The sequence below is a fragment of the Simochromis diagramma genome, unplaced genomic scaffold (genome assembly GCF_900408965.1).
Source record: "Simochromis diagramma unplaced genomic scaffold, fSimDia1.1 OVJJ01000545.1, whole genome shotgun sequence".
In the NCBI taxonomy this organism is placed as follows: domain Eukaryota; kingdom Metazoa; phylum Chordata; class Actinopteri; order Cichliformes; family Cichlidae; genus Simochromis; species Simochromis diagramma.
Genome location: NW_024387371.1, coordinates 1,635,166 through 1,652,101, shown reverse-complemented (window position 1 = coordinate 1,652,101; position 16,936 = coordinate 1,635,166). Strand labels below are relative to the sequence as shown.

General features: G+C 40.1%; 2 protein-coding genes across 2 annotated transcripts; both read left to right on the top strand.

The window, feature by feature from the left end:
* The first annotated feature begins 65 nt into the window (after window positions 1–65).
* LOC120719015 (glucose-induced degradation protein 8-B homolog) lies at window positions 66–2,845 on the top strand. Its single transcript, XM_040007832.1, has 5 exons — window positions 66–183; window positions 551–680; window positions 827–1,023; window positions 1,123–1,320; window positions 1,784–2,845. The coding sequence occupies exons 2-5, from the start codon at window positions 563–565 to the stop codon at window positions 1,955–1,957; spliced, it is 687 nt and encodes a 228-aa protein (XP_039863766.1). The 5' UTR covers window positions 66–183; window positions 551–562; the 3' UTR covers window positions 1,958–2,845.
* A 1,639-nt stretch (window positions 2,846–4,484) lies between these two features.
* On the top strand, window positions 4,485–16,451 carry slc17a9b (solute carrier family 17 member 9b). Its single transcript, XM_040007830.1, has 13 exons — window positions 4,485–5,173; window positions 5,713–5,910; window positions 6,390–6,529; window positions 7,771–7,870; window positions 8,148–8,278; window positions 8,398–8,494; window positions 9,210–9,306; window positions 10,768–10,855; window positions 10,960–10,994; window positions 11,165–11,280; window positions 13,392–13,447; window positions 13,526–13,555; window positions 13,940–16,451. The coding sequence occupies exons 1-13, from the start codon at window positions 5,043–5,045 to the stop codon at window positions 14,116–14,118; spliced, it is 1,398 nt and encodes a 465-aa protein (XP_039863764.1). The 5' UTR covers window positions 4,485–5,042; the 3' UTR covers window positions 14,119–16,451.
* The last annotated feature ends 485 nt before the right edge of the window (window positions 16,452–16,936 follow it).

Genomic DNA, 16,936 nt, shown 5'->3' with positions numbered 1-16,936 from the left:
TTTTATGCACAATGGACTTTGTCACAGAGTGTGCATTTGCTGTGCTTCGGATTTATTCTAGGGGGCAGCATTTTCTCTGCGGCACATTCTGCTACCGGAAATAAGGAAGACGAAGGAAGAAGAAGAGGCTTAATCTCCGTTAGCTACCTAGCTACTGCTTGAAAGTAGCGACAAAATATTCAGGTATTGTGATAAAACTACCCATTATGTGGACATTATGTAGTATATAAATACTAATAGAATATAATTAGATATATTAAGGCTCGTCCTTGATGCATTTATCCGAAGTATATGCTTTTAAAGGTGCAGGTTATCTTTGTTTTGATTCGTGTTGACGAAAGTCAGGCTTCAGTGTTGTGTTTTTCAGAGAAGGCCCAAACTATTGTTACGTAGAATTTCATATGTCATGTTGTCATGTTGTCATGTTGCAGTCACACTGAAGGAATTACAGTTAGTTACATAAACCGTTAATACTACATAAGCCAATATTCTCGGTGTCTAAAATTATATCTTTTTAAATTGTAAACATAACCCCGATGCACTCCTGCAGGATCTTATCATAATGAGTTATGCAGAGAAGCCGGAGGATATAACAAGGGAGGAGTGGATGGAAAAACTCAACAATGTCCACATCCAGAGGGCTGATATGAACAGACTCATTATGAACTACCTGGTGACAGGTGAGGTATCTTTTTGTGGTTTTTGTTACAGAAAGTTTGGTTTCAGATGTCTATTCTTACAGACATCTGAAGCCAAGTACAGTTGTGAGTGTGGATTTTGGGAGCAGATTTTTTCTTATGTATATATTTTTTTCCCTGTCCAACAGAGGGTTTTAAGGAGGCAGCAGAGAAGTTCAGGATGGAGTCTGGGATAGAGCCTAGTGTGGATTTGGACTCCTTAGATGAAAGAATTAAGATCAGAGAAATGATCTTGAAAGGACAGATCCAGGATGCTATCGCCCTAATCAACAGTCTGCACCCAGAGCTGCTGGACACAAATCGTTACCTCTACTTTCATCTCCAGGTGAGACATCTCAGCTTTGTACTTTAATAACTGCTTCTTGTTATGTATGCCTTGCTATTTTAACACCTGATTGCATCCATGGCTTTCTGGTTTTTGCAGCAGCAGCATCTTATTGAGCTGATTCGTTTGAGGGAGACTGAAGCTGCCCTTGAATTTGCTCAGTCTCAGCTAGCAGAACAGGGGGAAGAAAGCCGAGAATGTCTGACAGAGATGGAGAGGACGCTGGCCTTGCTGGCATTTGACAACCCAGAAGAGTCACCTTTCGGAGACCTCCTTAACATGATGCAGAGGCAAAAGGTAGAATCAGCACATTATAATTATTATACACACATTATAATTTTAAACTGATTTACTGTATAGGCAAAGTGTCCTTTAACTGATTGAAGGGAACATTCTAGCAGTTTTACATAAGAAGCAAATTTAAATTATCAGTACTACTCTCACCCAGTGAGCGTTTGTAAAGTTCAGTTCAATTCAGCTTTTTTTTTATGTTGTGCGAATTTACAACAGTCAATTCAGGGAATTTTATATTATTAGGTTTAAACCCAACAGTATTACAAAGATAACTCCAACAATCAGACAGTCCCTTATGAGCAGCAGCTAGTGATGGTGTGAGATAAAAACTCCCATCAACAGGAAGTGACCTGTGACGTCTGCTGTAGTTCTGAAGATGGATTTTTATAATCTGAGAACATCAAATGAAGTGATCTCATTTTCATACACAAGACATTATTCTATATGTTGCTTTCTGTTTTTTTAGGTGTGGAGTGAAGTAAATCAGTGTGTACTAGACTATGAAAACAGAGAGTCAACCCCGAAGCTGGCCAAGCTCCTGAAGCTGCTGCTGTGGGCTCAAAATGAACTTGACCAAAAGAAAGTGAAGTATCCTAAAATGACTGACCTCAGCAAGGGAACCATTGAAGACCCAAAATAAGGATCAAAGTGAAAAAAGTACCACAGCATCACAAGATGGACACATTTCCTTTATCTATTCATACCCCGCAACAAACTGACTCATATAGAGTACAACCTTTTCTTTTTGTAAGGGTTGCTTTTTGATACTTTATTAACTCAGAATGTGCAGGAAACTGGATGGCATTTTAAAATGACCTCTCACACTAAAGTGACGTGCAAGTATTTCACTTGGTATTCTAATTTACATATTTGTTTATATAAAATTAGTATACTTAAGTTACACTAGTTTTTCTGTCTTTTGGCAGGGAATGTTGTTGGCATTGGAATGTGTGAATAAAGCCTAAATTAGGCTATCACTTTCTGTGTGTAACCACTTAGAGGAGGAAAAGTTTGATCAGGATAAATGGTTGGCTTAGTGTGCACTGCTTCAAATAAACATATATTCCATCCCTAGAAAATAAGTCTGCTCAGCTAAGCTGTTGGTCTTTCAGCTACTACTCTTGTGTGATGACAGTAGCCACAACTTGATACTTGGGGTGTTTGAAGCTACTGTTACCTTTTAAAGTTAAAATCTGCTTCAGATTTTATGCTGTATTGTTGCTTGAGGCATTATCAAAAAAGATGCCCACAAAGACTTTCAGACTAAATGTAATATTAGCAATAGAGGGAAAATCTAGGAGATTACCGGAATGCCATCAAGTGTAAAGGCAGCCTCAGTTTCAGTGTTTTGAATACTGTTGATAATGTTTAAAGATGTGAATGGATAATGTGTCCGCAGACATGGAGGCACTTTTACAGATGGATTTATTTACATTTATGAAACCAGTCGCTGTTTTGCAAAATTTAATGTGCTTTTCTTTTTTTGCTGGGATATTATTTTGCAATAAAAGTGGGATTTTTAAACTGGGCAAGTGTTGAAAGACTTGGTGTGTTTCAATTCTAGAGACTTCAAACTGTAGAGGTAAAGAGCAATCAAGTATATTTAATTCCATTAAAATTCTGGTATATGACAGCTTACCAATTACATTAAACATTACCATGTTATACTGACTGTTACCAAACAAACAATATCATACTTTCACTTATAGGAATTCACTGAAAGAGACACAATGATGAATGACATGCTGTGAAACAAGTGTTCACTTTATTAACTCTAGAAAGTGTCCTGCCTGTGAATCATACTTATTACTGATGCATTCATGTATAGGTGATCTCTAATGAGAGTAGGGAGAGATGGAAGAGAGCCTGGAGTGGTGGAGGTATGTTCTGGAGTATAAGAAGCCAGATGGAGTACATGTGAATGAATAGGAAAAAGATAAGTGGAAAGGTGAACATGCAGGGAGGAGATCTAGTGAGATGACATGAGTTTGAAAACCTGGGGTCTGTCATCCCTAGCAACTAACAGTGCACAAGAAAGATGAAGAAGAAAGTGCAGGCAGGGTAGACTGGGTGAAAATGGTTGTCGGGGAATTTGTGACAGAAGGACAGCAGAAAGAGTGAAAGGGAAGGTTTATAAGGTGACAGTGAGGCCTCTGCGTGTTTGTATGGATCCATGGTTTGGAGACAGTGGCACAGACAAAAAGACAGGAGGCAGAGCTGAAGCTATTAAGATTTGTATTGGGAGTGACAAGAATGGACAGGATTAGAAATGAGTATATCAAAGGGACAGCTTAGGTTAAGTGCTTTGGAAACAAAGATAAAGAGGCAAGGTTGTAATGGTTTAGACATGTGCAGAGGAGGGAAAATGGATATGCCGGACAAAGATGTTGAATATGGAGATGCCAGACAGGAAAAAAAGAGGAAGAACACAGAGAAAATTCACTGATGTATTCAAAGGATTCAAATTCAAAGGATATTCAAAGGATTGGTGTAACAGAAGAGTAAGCTAGTGATTGGATGAGATAGAGACAGACAACACACTGCGGTGATATCTAAACGGTGACTAAATATGCAACTAAAAAATCTTAAATTCTTAACTTGCCCCTGCGGGCAGTCTTTATCCTTCAAGCTTGGGTCTTTGCTGTTCCTGGAACTGCACTCTTCTGAACAGAGATCTACCAGTCTATCCACTCTACCAGTCTGGGGGTCACTGTTGGCTTCACCCTTCACATCTGTTTGAGTACCTCTCTCAGCCCTTGGTATTTCTCAAGCTTCTGAGAATTCCTTCTACCTGATGTTACCATTACTCATAGCTACATCTAACACTACAGCCATCTTCATCTTCCTCCTCGGAAAAAGCTGGTCAAATCCATTTTGACCTCTCGCCCCCCCCCCCCCCACACACACATAAATTTGTGTGTGTGTGTGTATATATATATATGTGTGTGTGTGTGTGTGTAGGTGAAGTCTGCTGTTAATTTGTCCTCTTATTTTACTATCAAAAAGTTTGTTACTTTACACTGTTGCCGTACATTAATTCCCACCGGCAACCAGCATACATGCTGTGACGTGTTATGTAACAATTTCCTGCTAACTCAGTATAGCCGGGGGAGCATTTCAGCAACCTTCTAGGTACTGCGCATTTTGGTGCCCCATCCCGACAGCTGCATCTCAGCACGGGGAGAATCACATCTTCATCCGGCAAGGACAGCTCACCGACAGAGCCCATCCTGGTTCTCCGCGGAGGCTCTGTTTCTACTTGCAGTACTGCATCGTCATCATCGCCGAGAGCCCGGAGTCACAGGCGTCTCTCTGACGTTTCAGATGATAAGGTAACGGATGAAGCAGCCGGGCTAAACCACTTCCTGATTAACCCTAGCGACGACAAGAAGAACTGCTGCGTGGCTGCTGGCTGGAGGAGGAGGCAGGGGAGAGAAACTGACACGTGGATTACTCCTCCTAGGGCATCAGGAAAAACAGACTGCCCCCCCTTCTAGCTCTGTTTCGAATACGGCGATCACCTCCTCTCTCTCTGTTAGTCCAGTTTTACAGGGTATGGAATTCACCGTCAGGATCCTATGATGTGATTTCGCGCATACTTTTACGAGAAGATTTCCCCTTTTCACCCGAACGCTTACTTTTCTCACTGATCGACCGGAAAGGGAAGAAAGTGCAGTATACCCGGAGCGGTTGAGAAGAGGCTGCCGTCCGTCACCTCACGTTGAATGGCAGTTATTCAAAAACATGGCAAGACCTATAGTCCAGATTTGGTCTGTCACAAGGACAACCACCCGCCCGCTAAGATCGTCCCCGGGTGTCATAAGAAGTGGCCTGAACACAACACCAGCTGGTCAAGGTAACCGTTGGTAACACCAACTCATCGGGGCTCGTTTTAACCATGTTTTAACAACTCTACTAAATCAAACCCACCGCCTAAAAGGCTCACAGAGGCCATATGGAGGGGGGAGAGTTTTTAACTTTTAAATCGTTAATGACGCTTAATGCCTGCCGGTCCTCTCAGGGTTTCTGAAGTGCTGTATCTGCTGGTGACACGTATCTTTTCTGGCCTTTCATGGCTCAGTGTTTTTATGCAGTGCTGTTTTGGCTAAAAAAGAAGGAAATAACAGTGCTGCCTTTATGAAAAGACTGCCATGAACTATTATAAAGTTATGATGTACATTTTGAATACTAGTATCTTATGTATAAATCTAACCAAACCATGTTAGAACCCATCACCACTAACCCCTGTTGAATGCCCTACAGGTTGGACTTGCTTCCGCCACATACTGTAGATAAGACAGCCCCTACGAACTGGTCTAACAAGGTCAAAGTTTGTCCCCAGCTGTTGGGGGATGTGCAGCCAAATTCAAATTGTTCTGCTCTCCTCCGGTGCAGGCCTGTGGCAAGGATATGGACAGTGGTGCTGCTGCTGGGGACGTGCCTCCTGTACTGCGCCCGTGTGGCGATGCCCATCTGTGCCGTCAGCATGGCAGAGCAGTTCAGCTGGAGCAAGAGGGAGTCCGGTATGGTACTGGGCAGCTTCTTTTGGGGCTACTGCTTCACTCAGGTGTTCGGAGGCTACGTGAGTGACCGGTAAGAAACCGCATGCTCTATATGTTGGTAGGCTCTGGGTTTATGATTGAGAATCATCTTGAGTCTACAGAACTCTGAAGCGGGTCTTCAGTTGGCATCTGTTCTAGTTTTAGAGTTGTAATTAAAATCAAGTCGCTTTATGTTGAACCGTGCTGGCACTGACGTAAGCAGCCCAGTGGTGTTTGCTCAGTCTACAGAGCGAGATGTTTGCCCTGTAATGTCATGCTAAGTCACAGTGTCATTAACAGATAAGCTGCATGGGTGTCTGCACAGTATTTTTTTTTTCCCACTCTAGAAACTGTTAACAGTCCAAAATACTTGATCTAAATGCTCACCTTATTTAGATCAAATATTCTCTATGATTATATTTTCAGCCAAAGTTATCCAAAAGATTAAAACCTCTCAATGTGTTCTTCCAAGCTGATATCTTAGTAGGCAAAAGTTAAAGCTAATGCAACCCATCTGTGCTCTGTTCACAGGGTGGGAGGTGAGAAGGTCCTCCTGCTGTCTGCAGCAGCCTGGGGTTCAATGACAGCTTTCACCCCAATCCTGGCCCACTTCTGCTCCCAGCCGATCCTCTCTATGACACTAGCTCGCTTCCTCATGGGCCTACTGCAAGGTGAGATTAGCGGTGTGCAAGATGAATCATCACTTGAGATTACATTAGTGAGGTGTAAGATCCAGGTAATGAAAAAGGTCTCGGACAGTACTCCCATCGGTCGCAGTTTCGGGTTCCCGATAACTGCCAGACTTATTTGCATCTGTAATTGCTGTTTTTCAGTCGTATGTCCCTGCCAAAAAGTCATGCTTCCGTTTAAATGGACTCACATTGTGAAGACTTCTGAAATACAGTGTTGAGTGAGGGCCAGAAGTTTTTTGATTATTTTTCAGACCTTTTCTTTGAGCCCAAGAAGACATTCGTGCCAAACCTGAAGACACAAAATTTCCTTTAGGGTTACTTGAGATATCATCTTCACAACAACTGAAGAGACAACAAAGCGATGTGAGGTCAGAGTGACTTTCTTTGAGTCCAAGTGAATGTTTGCCCCAGATTTGGTGAGATTTTCTCAGTGTGCTCTAAAGATATTGTGCACAAGAACAGTAGGGATGGGCAATCAGACATTATTTATCTGACCACAACTGCTGCTGGCTTTAATGCCTCAAGAGCATTTGCCAGTAAATGGTCTTTCATTTATTTTTTGTGGCATTTCTTACAAAATTCTGTTTGCAATGCATCTGCTTACTGTCTGCATCAGGGAAGTCGAAATAATCTATCTGACCCACATGAACTCGTGCAGGCACTTGTTAAAGTCCTTGTTGGTTCATGTTTGTGGACGTTTGTCTTGTGTTTAATGATTCAATTTGTCAGTCACACTTACAAGGAATGTGACTTGAACGTGTCCACTGCAGAGACAACAAAGAAATGCTAAAAACACCCTTGCACTAGCTAGTCTTTTAATGTTAAAAATGTGGGATCCCAGGAATCCAAGATCTTTGAGTATCCTACATTCATCATGGCTACTTTATATATAGAAAACAAATAATAATTCTCATATTTGTTGAGCAATCAAGACATATTTACCTCTGCTGGTGGGATGTTCGATTTGTCAAACAGACATTTGTACTTTGCTTTGTTTGGCTTTAGAACAGCGATTAAGTTTAGTCATTTAAAAGTGTCCTTAAATTGATTTGACTGCATTGTTTTATTTCAAATAACCCAGCACAGTATCATATGTGCTACTCTGTTTCTATTTTCTGTCACATTTTTATGTTTGTCTTATTAGACAATAATGTGTAACGTTCTTCCGCTGAACCTTAAGCCCTTCTAAAATTTGGCTATGCTTTGTGTTTTCATGTCAGGAGTTCATTACCCCTCTCTTGCAAGTCTGTGCTCACAAAAGGTGGTGGAAAGTGAAAGAGGCTTCCTCATGAGCACCGTGGGTAGTGGCTCCTATCTGGGGTGAGTCAAGTGTTATGCAATAACTGGGTAGTAGTGAGAAAAGGCTGAGTGTTCCTTCTTAGTTCATTATTGGGTGTTTTTATTGCAAAACAAGAAGGTTTTTTGTGCTTTTATTGATGTTAATAGCAGTTACTATTAAATATGGTGATTTTATTGTTTCTGTAAAAATGTATAAGGAAATTTCACAATAAAATTCTGTCATACTAATCACATGCGGAAATGTCTTTTTACAGGGTTGTGTTTTAACTTGTCATGTTGTTGTGGTTTTATTTCCCAGCACTCTGGTAATTGGGGGGGCAGGCTCCCTCATGTTGGATCTTTACGGCTGGCAGAGTGTTTTTTATGTTTCTGGACTCCTTTCAGTCCTGTGGGCCTACTGCATGTGGAAATATCTACTCAAAGGAGAAGGCAAGTGATGCTTCAGCTGTGTCAGTAGTTTCTGTGCTGTCTCTTATCTTGTACCTGCTCAGCGGGAGTCAGCACCTTCTTCTGTGCTCATGTTCCTGTATTTTATCTGTGTTTTGTAGGGCCGATAATCACCCTGGAGTCCCTGGGCAGCAGTGGAGCCCAGTCCAAACTGACCAAAAGACATTGGTTACGGCTCTTAAAACAACCTGCTGTCTGGTGAGATAAAGCCTGTGTTTATTTATGAGGGTGTGACTTTATGTGCAATTGCACCTATAATTTTTGCACACATATTTTATGCTCTGTGCACATGTGCAGTACTGCATGCTTGTTTTCATATTCAGATGGATAAGCAGCAATAATCTTGCCTGTGTGCCTTCAGGTTCTGATGTAATGCTTCGGCTGATTTACTGCAACCTCAAAATTTCAGAATACTAATTGTAACCATTGCATGTGTGTTGAGCTAGAAGAAAAAAAAAAAAGGTGGAGGAATGTGGAAATATGTAAAATATCTTATTATCGGATTTATGTTGGTGTTCCTCAACTGTCTGAATCATGTCTCTGAGGTCTTTTCCTTCCAGTCCCTCCCTATGACCTAGATATTTATACACTGTAATACACCTGATGTGCTCCATTTTCAGTGACACAGAGTACATGTGTGGTCTTAATTGATCTGATCCCTGTTGACACCTCCACATATTACATGATAGTTTAGGCTTGTAAGTATTACTATGCTGTTGACTCACTTTAACATAATGCATCATACCTTCATAGAGGTATCGGTTAATAACAAATAGCACAGATACAAACCTTTGTCTAATAGGAAAAACAGTATCTAAGTCAATGTGTCATTGTGTGCTAAAAAACCCAGAGCGAGTAGTTGTGTAATTATAATGGGCTCACTGAGACTTGTTTTTCTTCATTCAATAACCAGTGCTGTAATAGTGACGCACCTCTGCACGGCGAGCACCTTCTTTACTCTTTTGTCATGGCTGCCAACATTCTTTAAAGACACATTCCCCGATGCCAAGGTAACTATTTTCTCATGACTCCTTTGATTATTAGAGAAACCAATCAATAAAAAAAGGGCTTAAGGGATAAAAATATGAAATACTGCACCTTTATTTACTAGACTTAGAGTCTACAGCCATGTGAGTGACTTTGTGAAAGTAGAATTAGATATAAAGGCGCTTTGAACTATGTTCTAAGTTTTGCAGTTATATAAATCAAAACTCTGAATAGGTTAAAATTTTGACCAAATGGTGGCGCTTGAGGAAAAGTCAAGGAAAAATGCACTCTTTTGTAAACTCCTGTTTTGAAGCTTTGATTTTAGAATTTTGACCATCACCATCCTGGTTTCTTGGAACCAGAAGTGACCGCTTAAATGACATGGTGGAGGATTCATAGACTGCATTGCTGCATTGCACAGACACAGATATCTGCTGAATAACATACGAATAAAATACTACAGTTTGACTCTTTAGAATTCACATATAGGCTGTAGGAAAAAATAACCAGCAAAAATGGTGCCAGCAATATTATATGTCAGGTAGTTGCATTAAACAGGCTCCAAAAGGCACAAGTAACACAAGTGCAATTGAGTCATCTGGTTCAGTGACTCAAATTAGCTGAGGTGAACTAGCTTTGGACATCTTATTCTGCATCTTTTAAGACTTAATGAAATTTAAGAAGGAGATTACAAGAAAGGATGAAAAATAAAATCAACCTCCCAGAACTGTTATGGAAGTAGATATTAGGTGTTTTTTTTGGCCAAAACCTCCTTTTTTGTACTAGGCTGCAAACATGTTTACTTATGGTACAATGTTGAGCATTTTAACTTGAAAATCTGTCTGACCAAGCAGCTGGAAAAATTACAAGAACTATAGTTCCTGAAGGGGCCACTTGAGCCTGGCTGCAAAACAGAGGCAATCTCCATAGATTTGCATGCTAAAATGTCCAAATTAACAAACACCACTGCAAAGCATGTTTACAACCTAGCACAAAAATGGCCCAAATTCATAACAGCTCTACAATTGGTGGGTTTTCTTGTTGTTTTAACTCATGTGTTTTGGTTTTTCTAAGATTTTTAGCTGTGGCCGCTTTGATTGCCAGATTTGGTGATGTAGGCAGCTGGTTTGTCAGGTATATTTGTATTTAACATACTTGAAGAACAAGTATATTTAGCACCCTGCCATATTTCCTAAACATGGGTTCCTCTGGTTCCTTAAAAGCATGACAGTGACTAAAATGCTATTGCTTAGGCTTTAAAATGCAGTCAAGAAACCACTGGGTTTCTACATCCATCTTCTAAAAATAATTTTTAAGACTCGTCGACTTTTTAAAGCAACATTAAGTCACAGTTATTTGTCATTAATTGTTAGGATCATCATCACTGAGACAGGTCACTAAAACAGCACATGTCCTTGATACACTACACGAAGCTGGCTGCTGTATGTGGTCAAATAAAGCCCAAAAATATTTTATCTTTCCAGGGCTGGGTGTTCAATGTCATTCCTTGGTTAGTGGCCATACCGTCATCCCTCTTTAGTGGCTGTCTCTCTGACCACCTCATTAGTCAAGGTAAACAATAGGAGAAATAAACTGTACATCAGTATTATTTTAAATGTTTAGTGCACTGATATCGTTACATTGGACTTCCATAATCTCTCTTCTGAATCCCTCAGGCTTCGATACAGCATCAGTGAGGAAGTTGATGCAGGTACGATATTTCTCAGTTGTTTAGTTATTCTGTTGTATGTTGCATGTTTAGTGTGATTCTTCTTCCCAGTACAAAGTGCATGACTGTCCTGTTTACACTGCTTATGCAATGAATTATGTACAATTGTGTTTGATGTGGGGTTTTTTAATGTGTCCATCCCTCTGTGTTAGTTTTTCTCCATGGGTGTGTCCAGTGTGTTTACCCTTCTTCTGTGTGGCACAACTACCTTCCCCTGGGCTGTAGCATTTGTGTCTGCCACCATGGGCCTCACCACCTTCAGTCACAGGTACTGCCACCCATTGTTTCCTCACACTCTGTAGCTGTATTCACACTTATGCTGCAGCCCTGAACTTTTCTAAACATTACCCGACAGAGGTGCTTATGAGAACACATTGATCCCACGTGACTGGATCAAATATTAAATGGTCTTTAACCTGCTTGTTCCTTAGTAAGAAATGTTTTGCCCCATTGTGGGTATTTGTGCAGATGTGAGGTTAGCTTTACATGTGAATGTGGTGTTTCCCGAGAGATTGTTTTGTGTTTTGTTCACTCAAACTTGATGATACAATTTCAGAATATTACCCTTATTTGCATAGCTGCTTAGAAATTAAATGTTAAATATTTCACCACTCCGCCCCCCAGTGTACAACTTTGTATTTGAAAAAGTCTTAAATCATGCTGCTTGGCTCAGGCATAACCAAGGAAGACTTGGCAGATCTCAGCTTTTATTATGCATGCAGTTTGTCTAGTTGTCATTGTATCGGATCAGTGTCTGTAAGCGTTTATGTTTTAACCACTTTACCTAGTAGTGCCTTATTACATTTGGTTTGTCTTGGAATTCGTCATCCCAGCTACTAACAGGGCATAAACATCGACTTTAATTATAATAAGTTAAAATAACTTCCAAAGTAAATACTGCATTTTTTTAAAGAATGCATCAATGCATGTTTGGTGTGCTAATAAGTATGCAAGCCAACTTGGGTTTATGGTAATGAAGGTACAGCCGCTACAATGGTATGATTCATTGATGTGTATTTAATAAACTTGTGAACAACACTGGAGCTCTTTGGCACAGAGGAACATTTTAAAAAAGAGTGACTAAAGAAAAGGATAAAAAAGAATAAGAAAACAATGATCAGTTCTTTGGGGTTTTTAAGGGATTTGTTCAAAGCAATAAGATATCAAAAATATCCATCCATCCATTCGCTTCCGCTTCTCCTTTTCAGGGTCGCGGGGGGCGCTGGAGCCTATCCCAGCTGTCATAGGGCGAGAGGCGGGGTACACCCTGGACAGGTCGCCAGTCTGTCGCAGGGCCAACACACAGGGACAGACAACCATTCGCGCTCACATTCACTCGCACATTCACACCTAATGGCAATTTGGATTTTCCAATTAACCTATCCCCACAAGCTGCATGTCTTTGGACGGTGGGAGGAAGCCGGAGTACCTGGAGGGAACCCACACAAACACGGGGAGAACATGCAAACTCCACACAGAAAGACCGCGGCCTGATGTTGGAATTGAACTCAGGACCTTCTTGCTGTGCGGCAACAGTGCTAACCACCGTGCCACCGTGCTGCCCTATCAAAAATATATCTAAAAATAATCAGATATCCTTTAAATGAAATTGTGAGTGCACTTCTTTTAGTGTATTCAGTTGCATATTGAAAGGGGAAGCTTGAGGAACAATGACCATGGTAACCGTCAATGACTTTGCATCTGTTCATTAGCAGCCTTTTACCAGCCATGTGGTTTTTCTGTTTGATAAAATAGTGTTTATGTGCTTAAAGAAAAAAATAATTTCCTTCCTTGTTACTAAAGCTGATTCTGAAGTATGATTTCACTAACTCAGAAGGTACAGCAACCGTGGCAGTTGGTCTTGAATCAACTGTAATCTCCACATTTTGACTTTTTTCTTGAAATTCTAACTTTATTCTCAAAACAATCATCAATATAGATTTTTTCTTACTGTGGCCCTAATACTACATTTGATACATATTTGAATGGTGTAAATAAAAAGTATAGGTTATATACATATATTACCTCGTAGTAATAATCAGTAAATTTAATGATTATGATGTGGACAAAAAATGTATTTCATTTTGTTTTTATGTGGCTCCATTAATGATATTTCGAACTCACTAAAGAAAATCTATTCTTCACTCTGGTTCCAGCCTTGATGACTAAAAGAGAGTGGAATTGATATAGATATGTTTACAATAAACCAGTAAATATGCATTCAGCAGTATCACAGTACAGACACAGATTTTCTCTCCATCTGTTTTTTTATGGGAAAGAATGCCATTCAGAGTCAGGCTTATACTCTGTTGCGGTTTGGGATGTATTTAGAGTCATTTCTGAAGTTCAAATTGACAATGACATGTTTTTCTTTTGCAGTGGTGTTTCTGTAAATGTTCAAGATCTTGCTCCGTCCTGTGCTGGCGCTTTATTTGGTAAGTTCTAAAAATGTGTTTTAGAACAATGGCAAAATGTCACACCTTACGAGTAATTACTGTACATTTCTTTTCCAGGCGTTATGAATACATGCGGTGCTTTCTCAGGTGAGTTTGTATTAATTAAAAAAATATCTACTTGTCATTAATCTTTTACCAGTAGTTGCTTTCATGCTTTCAAGTGAAATCATTGATTCACTTCTCTAAATTCAAACTTTGAGGTGATGTGCTGAATGTCAGTCCCGCTTGTCTCTTTGTCCCATGCATATTTCATCAAGGGACCATGATGAAGTTTGTGTCAGATGAATAATACAGGGATGAGGGGATGACAGTTAGTGGTCCTGTGAGGGACACAGAAAAGATTGACATTTTCTCTGTAGAAATTTAGATGTGGGACAAATTGAATAGTTTTGCCACTTAAAAGACACTGCACATGTTGTTACCCTCTTTGTGCTGCTTTGCTATTTATAGCTACTCTGTGTTCCTGTGCAGGGGTCTTAATGGTGTACTTCTCGGGGTATCTCATTGAGGCGACAGGCTCATGGGCTTCTGTGTTTGCCCTCATCACCACGGTCAACCTGCTTGGCCTCTGTACCTTCCTGGCATTCGCTGAGGCACGCCGGGTTGACATTGACTCTACTAAGTTCCGCCACCACAACATACACATCTAAATCGTCAGTTATTGGAGGGACCTGAATGTGACCTCGGGCAACCAGCAGCTGCGATATTATCCAGCGCATAGATGGAACTGCACACATCAATTATGAAAAGTTTGATTGGCTCTGTGGTTGTTTGACTGCAACAGCAGCACACAGCAGAGCCTGCACAATGTTACTGAAAAGTCTTGTCGGGCTTTAACCTTGGATCCTGGAAAGAAGACAACTGTGTTAAAGGGTGCTGTGCTAGTTAAGGAAGAACGTGGAAGTAGGAAAGACTACGCTACCTCCAGGCTCCATGGAAAATAGTTTACACTTAACATGTGTACAGACTGTGTTACTTAGGAATAAGAAAATCAAACAGATTGTTAACTGAAAGCCATAGCCCACTGCTCTGCTGTGTTTGTGCCGAAGGAGCTGTGAGAGTGATGGATGTGTCACTCTCCAGAGTGAGAGCTGTGACAGACCGAGGTGGTTTGTTTTTGCCCTGCAGGGATGGGTTAGGCGGCGTGGATGACACAGGGAGAGTCCAGCCTCTCATACCTGAAGTCTTTTATTAGTACACCTCACTCAGCCGTCACTGAGAGATCTGAGTGACACCTCATTACCCAGACACTAATTACTTTAAAGGCGGTTTAATGTCCTATACAATTTACCTTCTGTGGTTCGAATCACCGAGAGCTTTATGGCAGCAAGGCTTTGCCTAGGCGCTCTCGCTGATCGTTGTCTCCAAGGGTTTGTTTTAAGTTGAAAGACCAAAGGTTATTAATTAATTTAAATAATTGTATTTTCATTATTTGTAATTGCATGTAATAGAAATACCTCACCTAACTGCTTTGAGTAATTTTATATTTATATGGATAGAGTTTGAAAGACTTTTTTTTAAATTGTGTTAAATAGACAGGTTAGATGACAAACAACAAATATATCTAAATAATCACCAGTGTGATATCATAATAATGTAAAAACAACACATGCAGACAACACGATTCTTCAAGAAGACTTTTTTAGGTTGCATTATTATCATCGCACTTAATACCTTTGTTACTTAGGCACTAGACAGGAAGTGACATCAGTATTTGGGAGGGCATCCATTAACTTTTCATGATAGATAGTGCTAGCTGTCACTAAGGCAGTTTGAAATAGTCTCCAAGTTACACAGTGACGTTATGAATGTTAGGGGACAGGCGAGATAACGATAAATTATCGGATTCAGTACAATCGAACTGGAAACCTATGTAGCAACGTAAAACTAGCTGCATAACTCCGTCTGAAGGTTTAGGTAAATGTAATGTTTATCTTTGGCGTTCACAGTTTTTCAAGTTCTGTTTTCATGTTAGGTCCAGATGCTTATTTGATACCTTAAATCTATGCATTTATTGTTTCGTGCCTCAGTTGAGCAACAAGAAAACTGCAAGACATGCACCTTCGTGGTAACAAAGTGTCAATTGCTGATTGCTGTACATTGCTGATAGTTGCCTTATTTGTTGGATTTTTGTTGCCTCTTTGTCTTTTGTTACTGTTATTGGCATACAACTCCACATTGGCTTATATTTTCTAGGATTTTATTCCATGTATACTTGGAGGTGTAACATGAAGTGCATTTCTGATGTTGGCATTGTCACTTGTTACAAAAAAGAATGAAGTCATTGGATTTATTTAAAGCGCAGCTCTTCGTCTTTCAGAGTAAAATGAAATGAACTTTTCTTTACCTATTTATTTTTGTGTTTGGTAGAAAAACATAATCCTAAGTAGCTATAAATTATGATTACCGTTTTAAAAATTCTTATCTAAAATCGAGTATCTTTCCCCAAATCTCTTAAAATTCTGTTCCAACACTATGTTTTTAGTGTGGCCGTACACAGAGTGTGTTTTGCTTGGGTGTATCGATATCCACGTATTGGTATTGTTCCGGGATCATCATAATTAATGTTCGTTAGGGTGTGATTTTGGGCTAGGGTTAGTGTTACTGGCTATAGTTATGGTTATGAGCTTGTGATGACATCACAACATAGGTTTTGATGATCCAGCAACAACACAAATGCGGGGACATCAGATCATGCTTGTGTTTGTGTCTTACATAAGACTACTGTACAAAATAATCACTCTTCAATAGTTTTTTTTTTCTTATGCTGGATCTCACAGTTGCTTGCACTGCATTATTTACAAATGCCCGCATGCCTCTTTTTTTTTGTTATGTTCACATCTTGAAAATGTAAACCTTTTACATTATAAATAGTTTTCGCCAACATATCTTACTACAGGTTGCTGAAAGCCTTCTGTCAAATAGTTTTTGATAACCTGTAATGTACACGTTAGATAAAATAAAATAAAATGCAGTATTCTAATGTGTTTCAGATATACTGTATTTAAAAGCTCTTGAGTTTGAATAAAAAAATATATATTTTTGTCAACTATTTTGAGTTTCTTCAATATGTTGCACAGAGAAAATACTGCGTGTATTTTCTCTGCATCTCCACAGAGAGGCAGTGCAGCATCAGTAATGAGGCGAGCACGCGGCGTGCCTCCCAATCTCCAGATACTCCACAGTTCCTGTTATGTATAAAGGGGTCCTCCTGTTTAACAGCATACCCATGAAGTTTTCATGAATGTCGATTTGCAGCAAATATCGCCAGCTTCTGCACGAAAGAGCCTTTTCATACACAAAGCGTTCAAGCTTTTCAAAAACCATAAAGGTTTGTCCTGGGAACCTTTTATTTGGACTCCATTATTTAGACCAGTCCAAAGCAGGTTCCACCGCAGGTTCGTCGTGTTCACACTACCGGCCACACTACAGCCCCGGATCCCGAGTCCAGGCCAGCAGTACTTATGT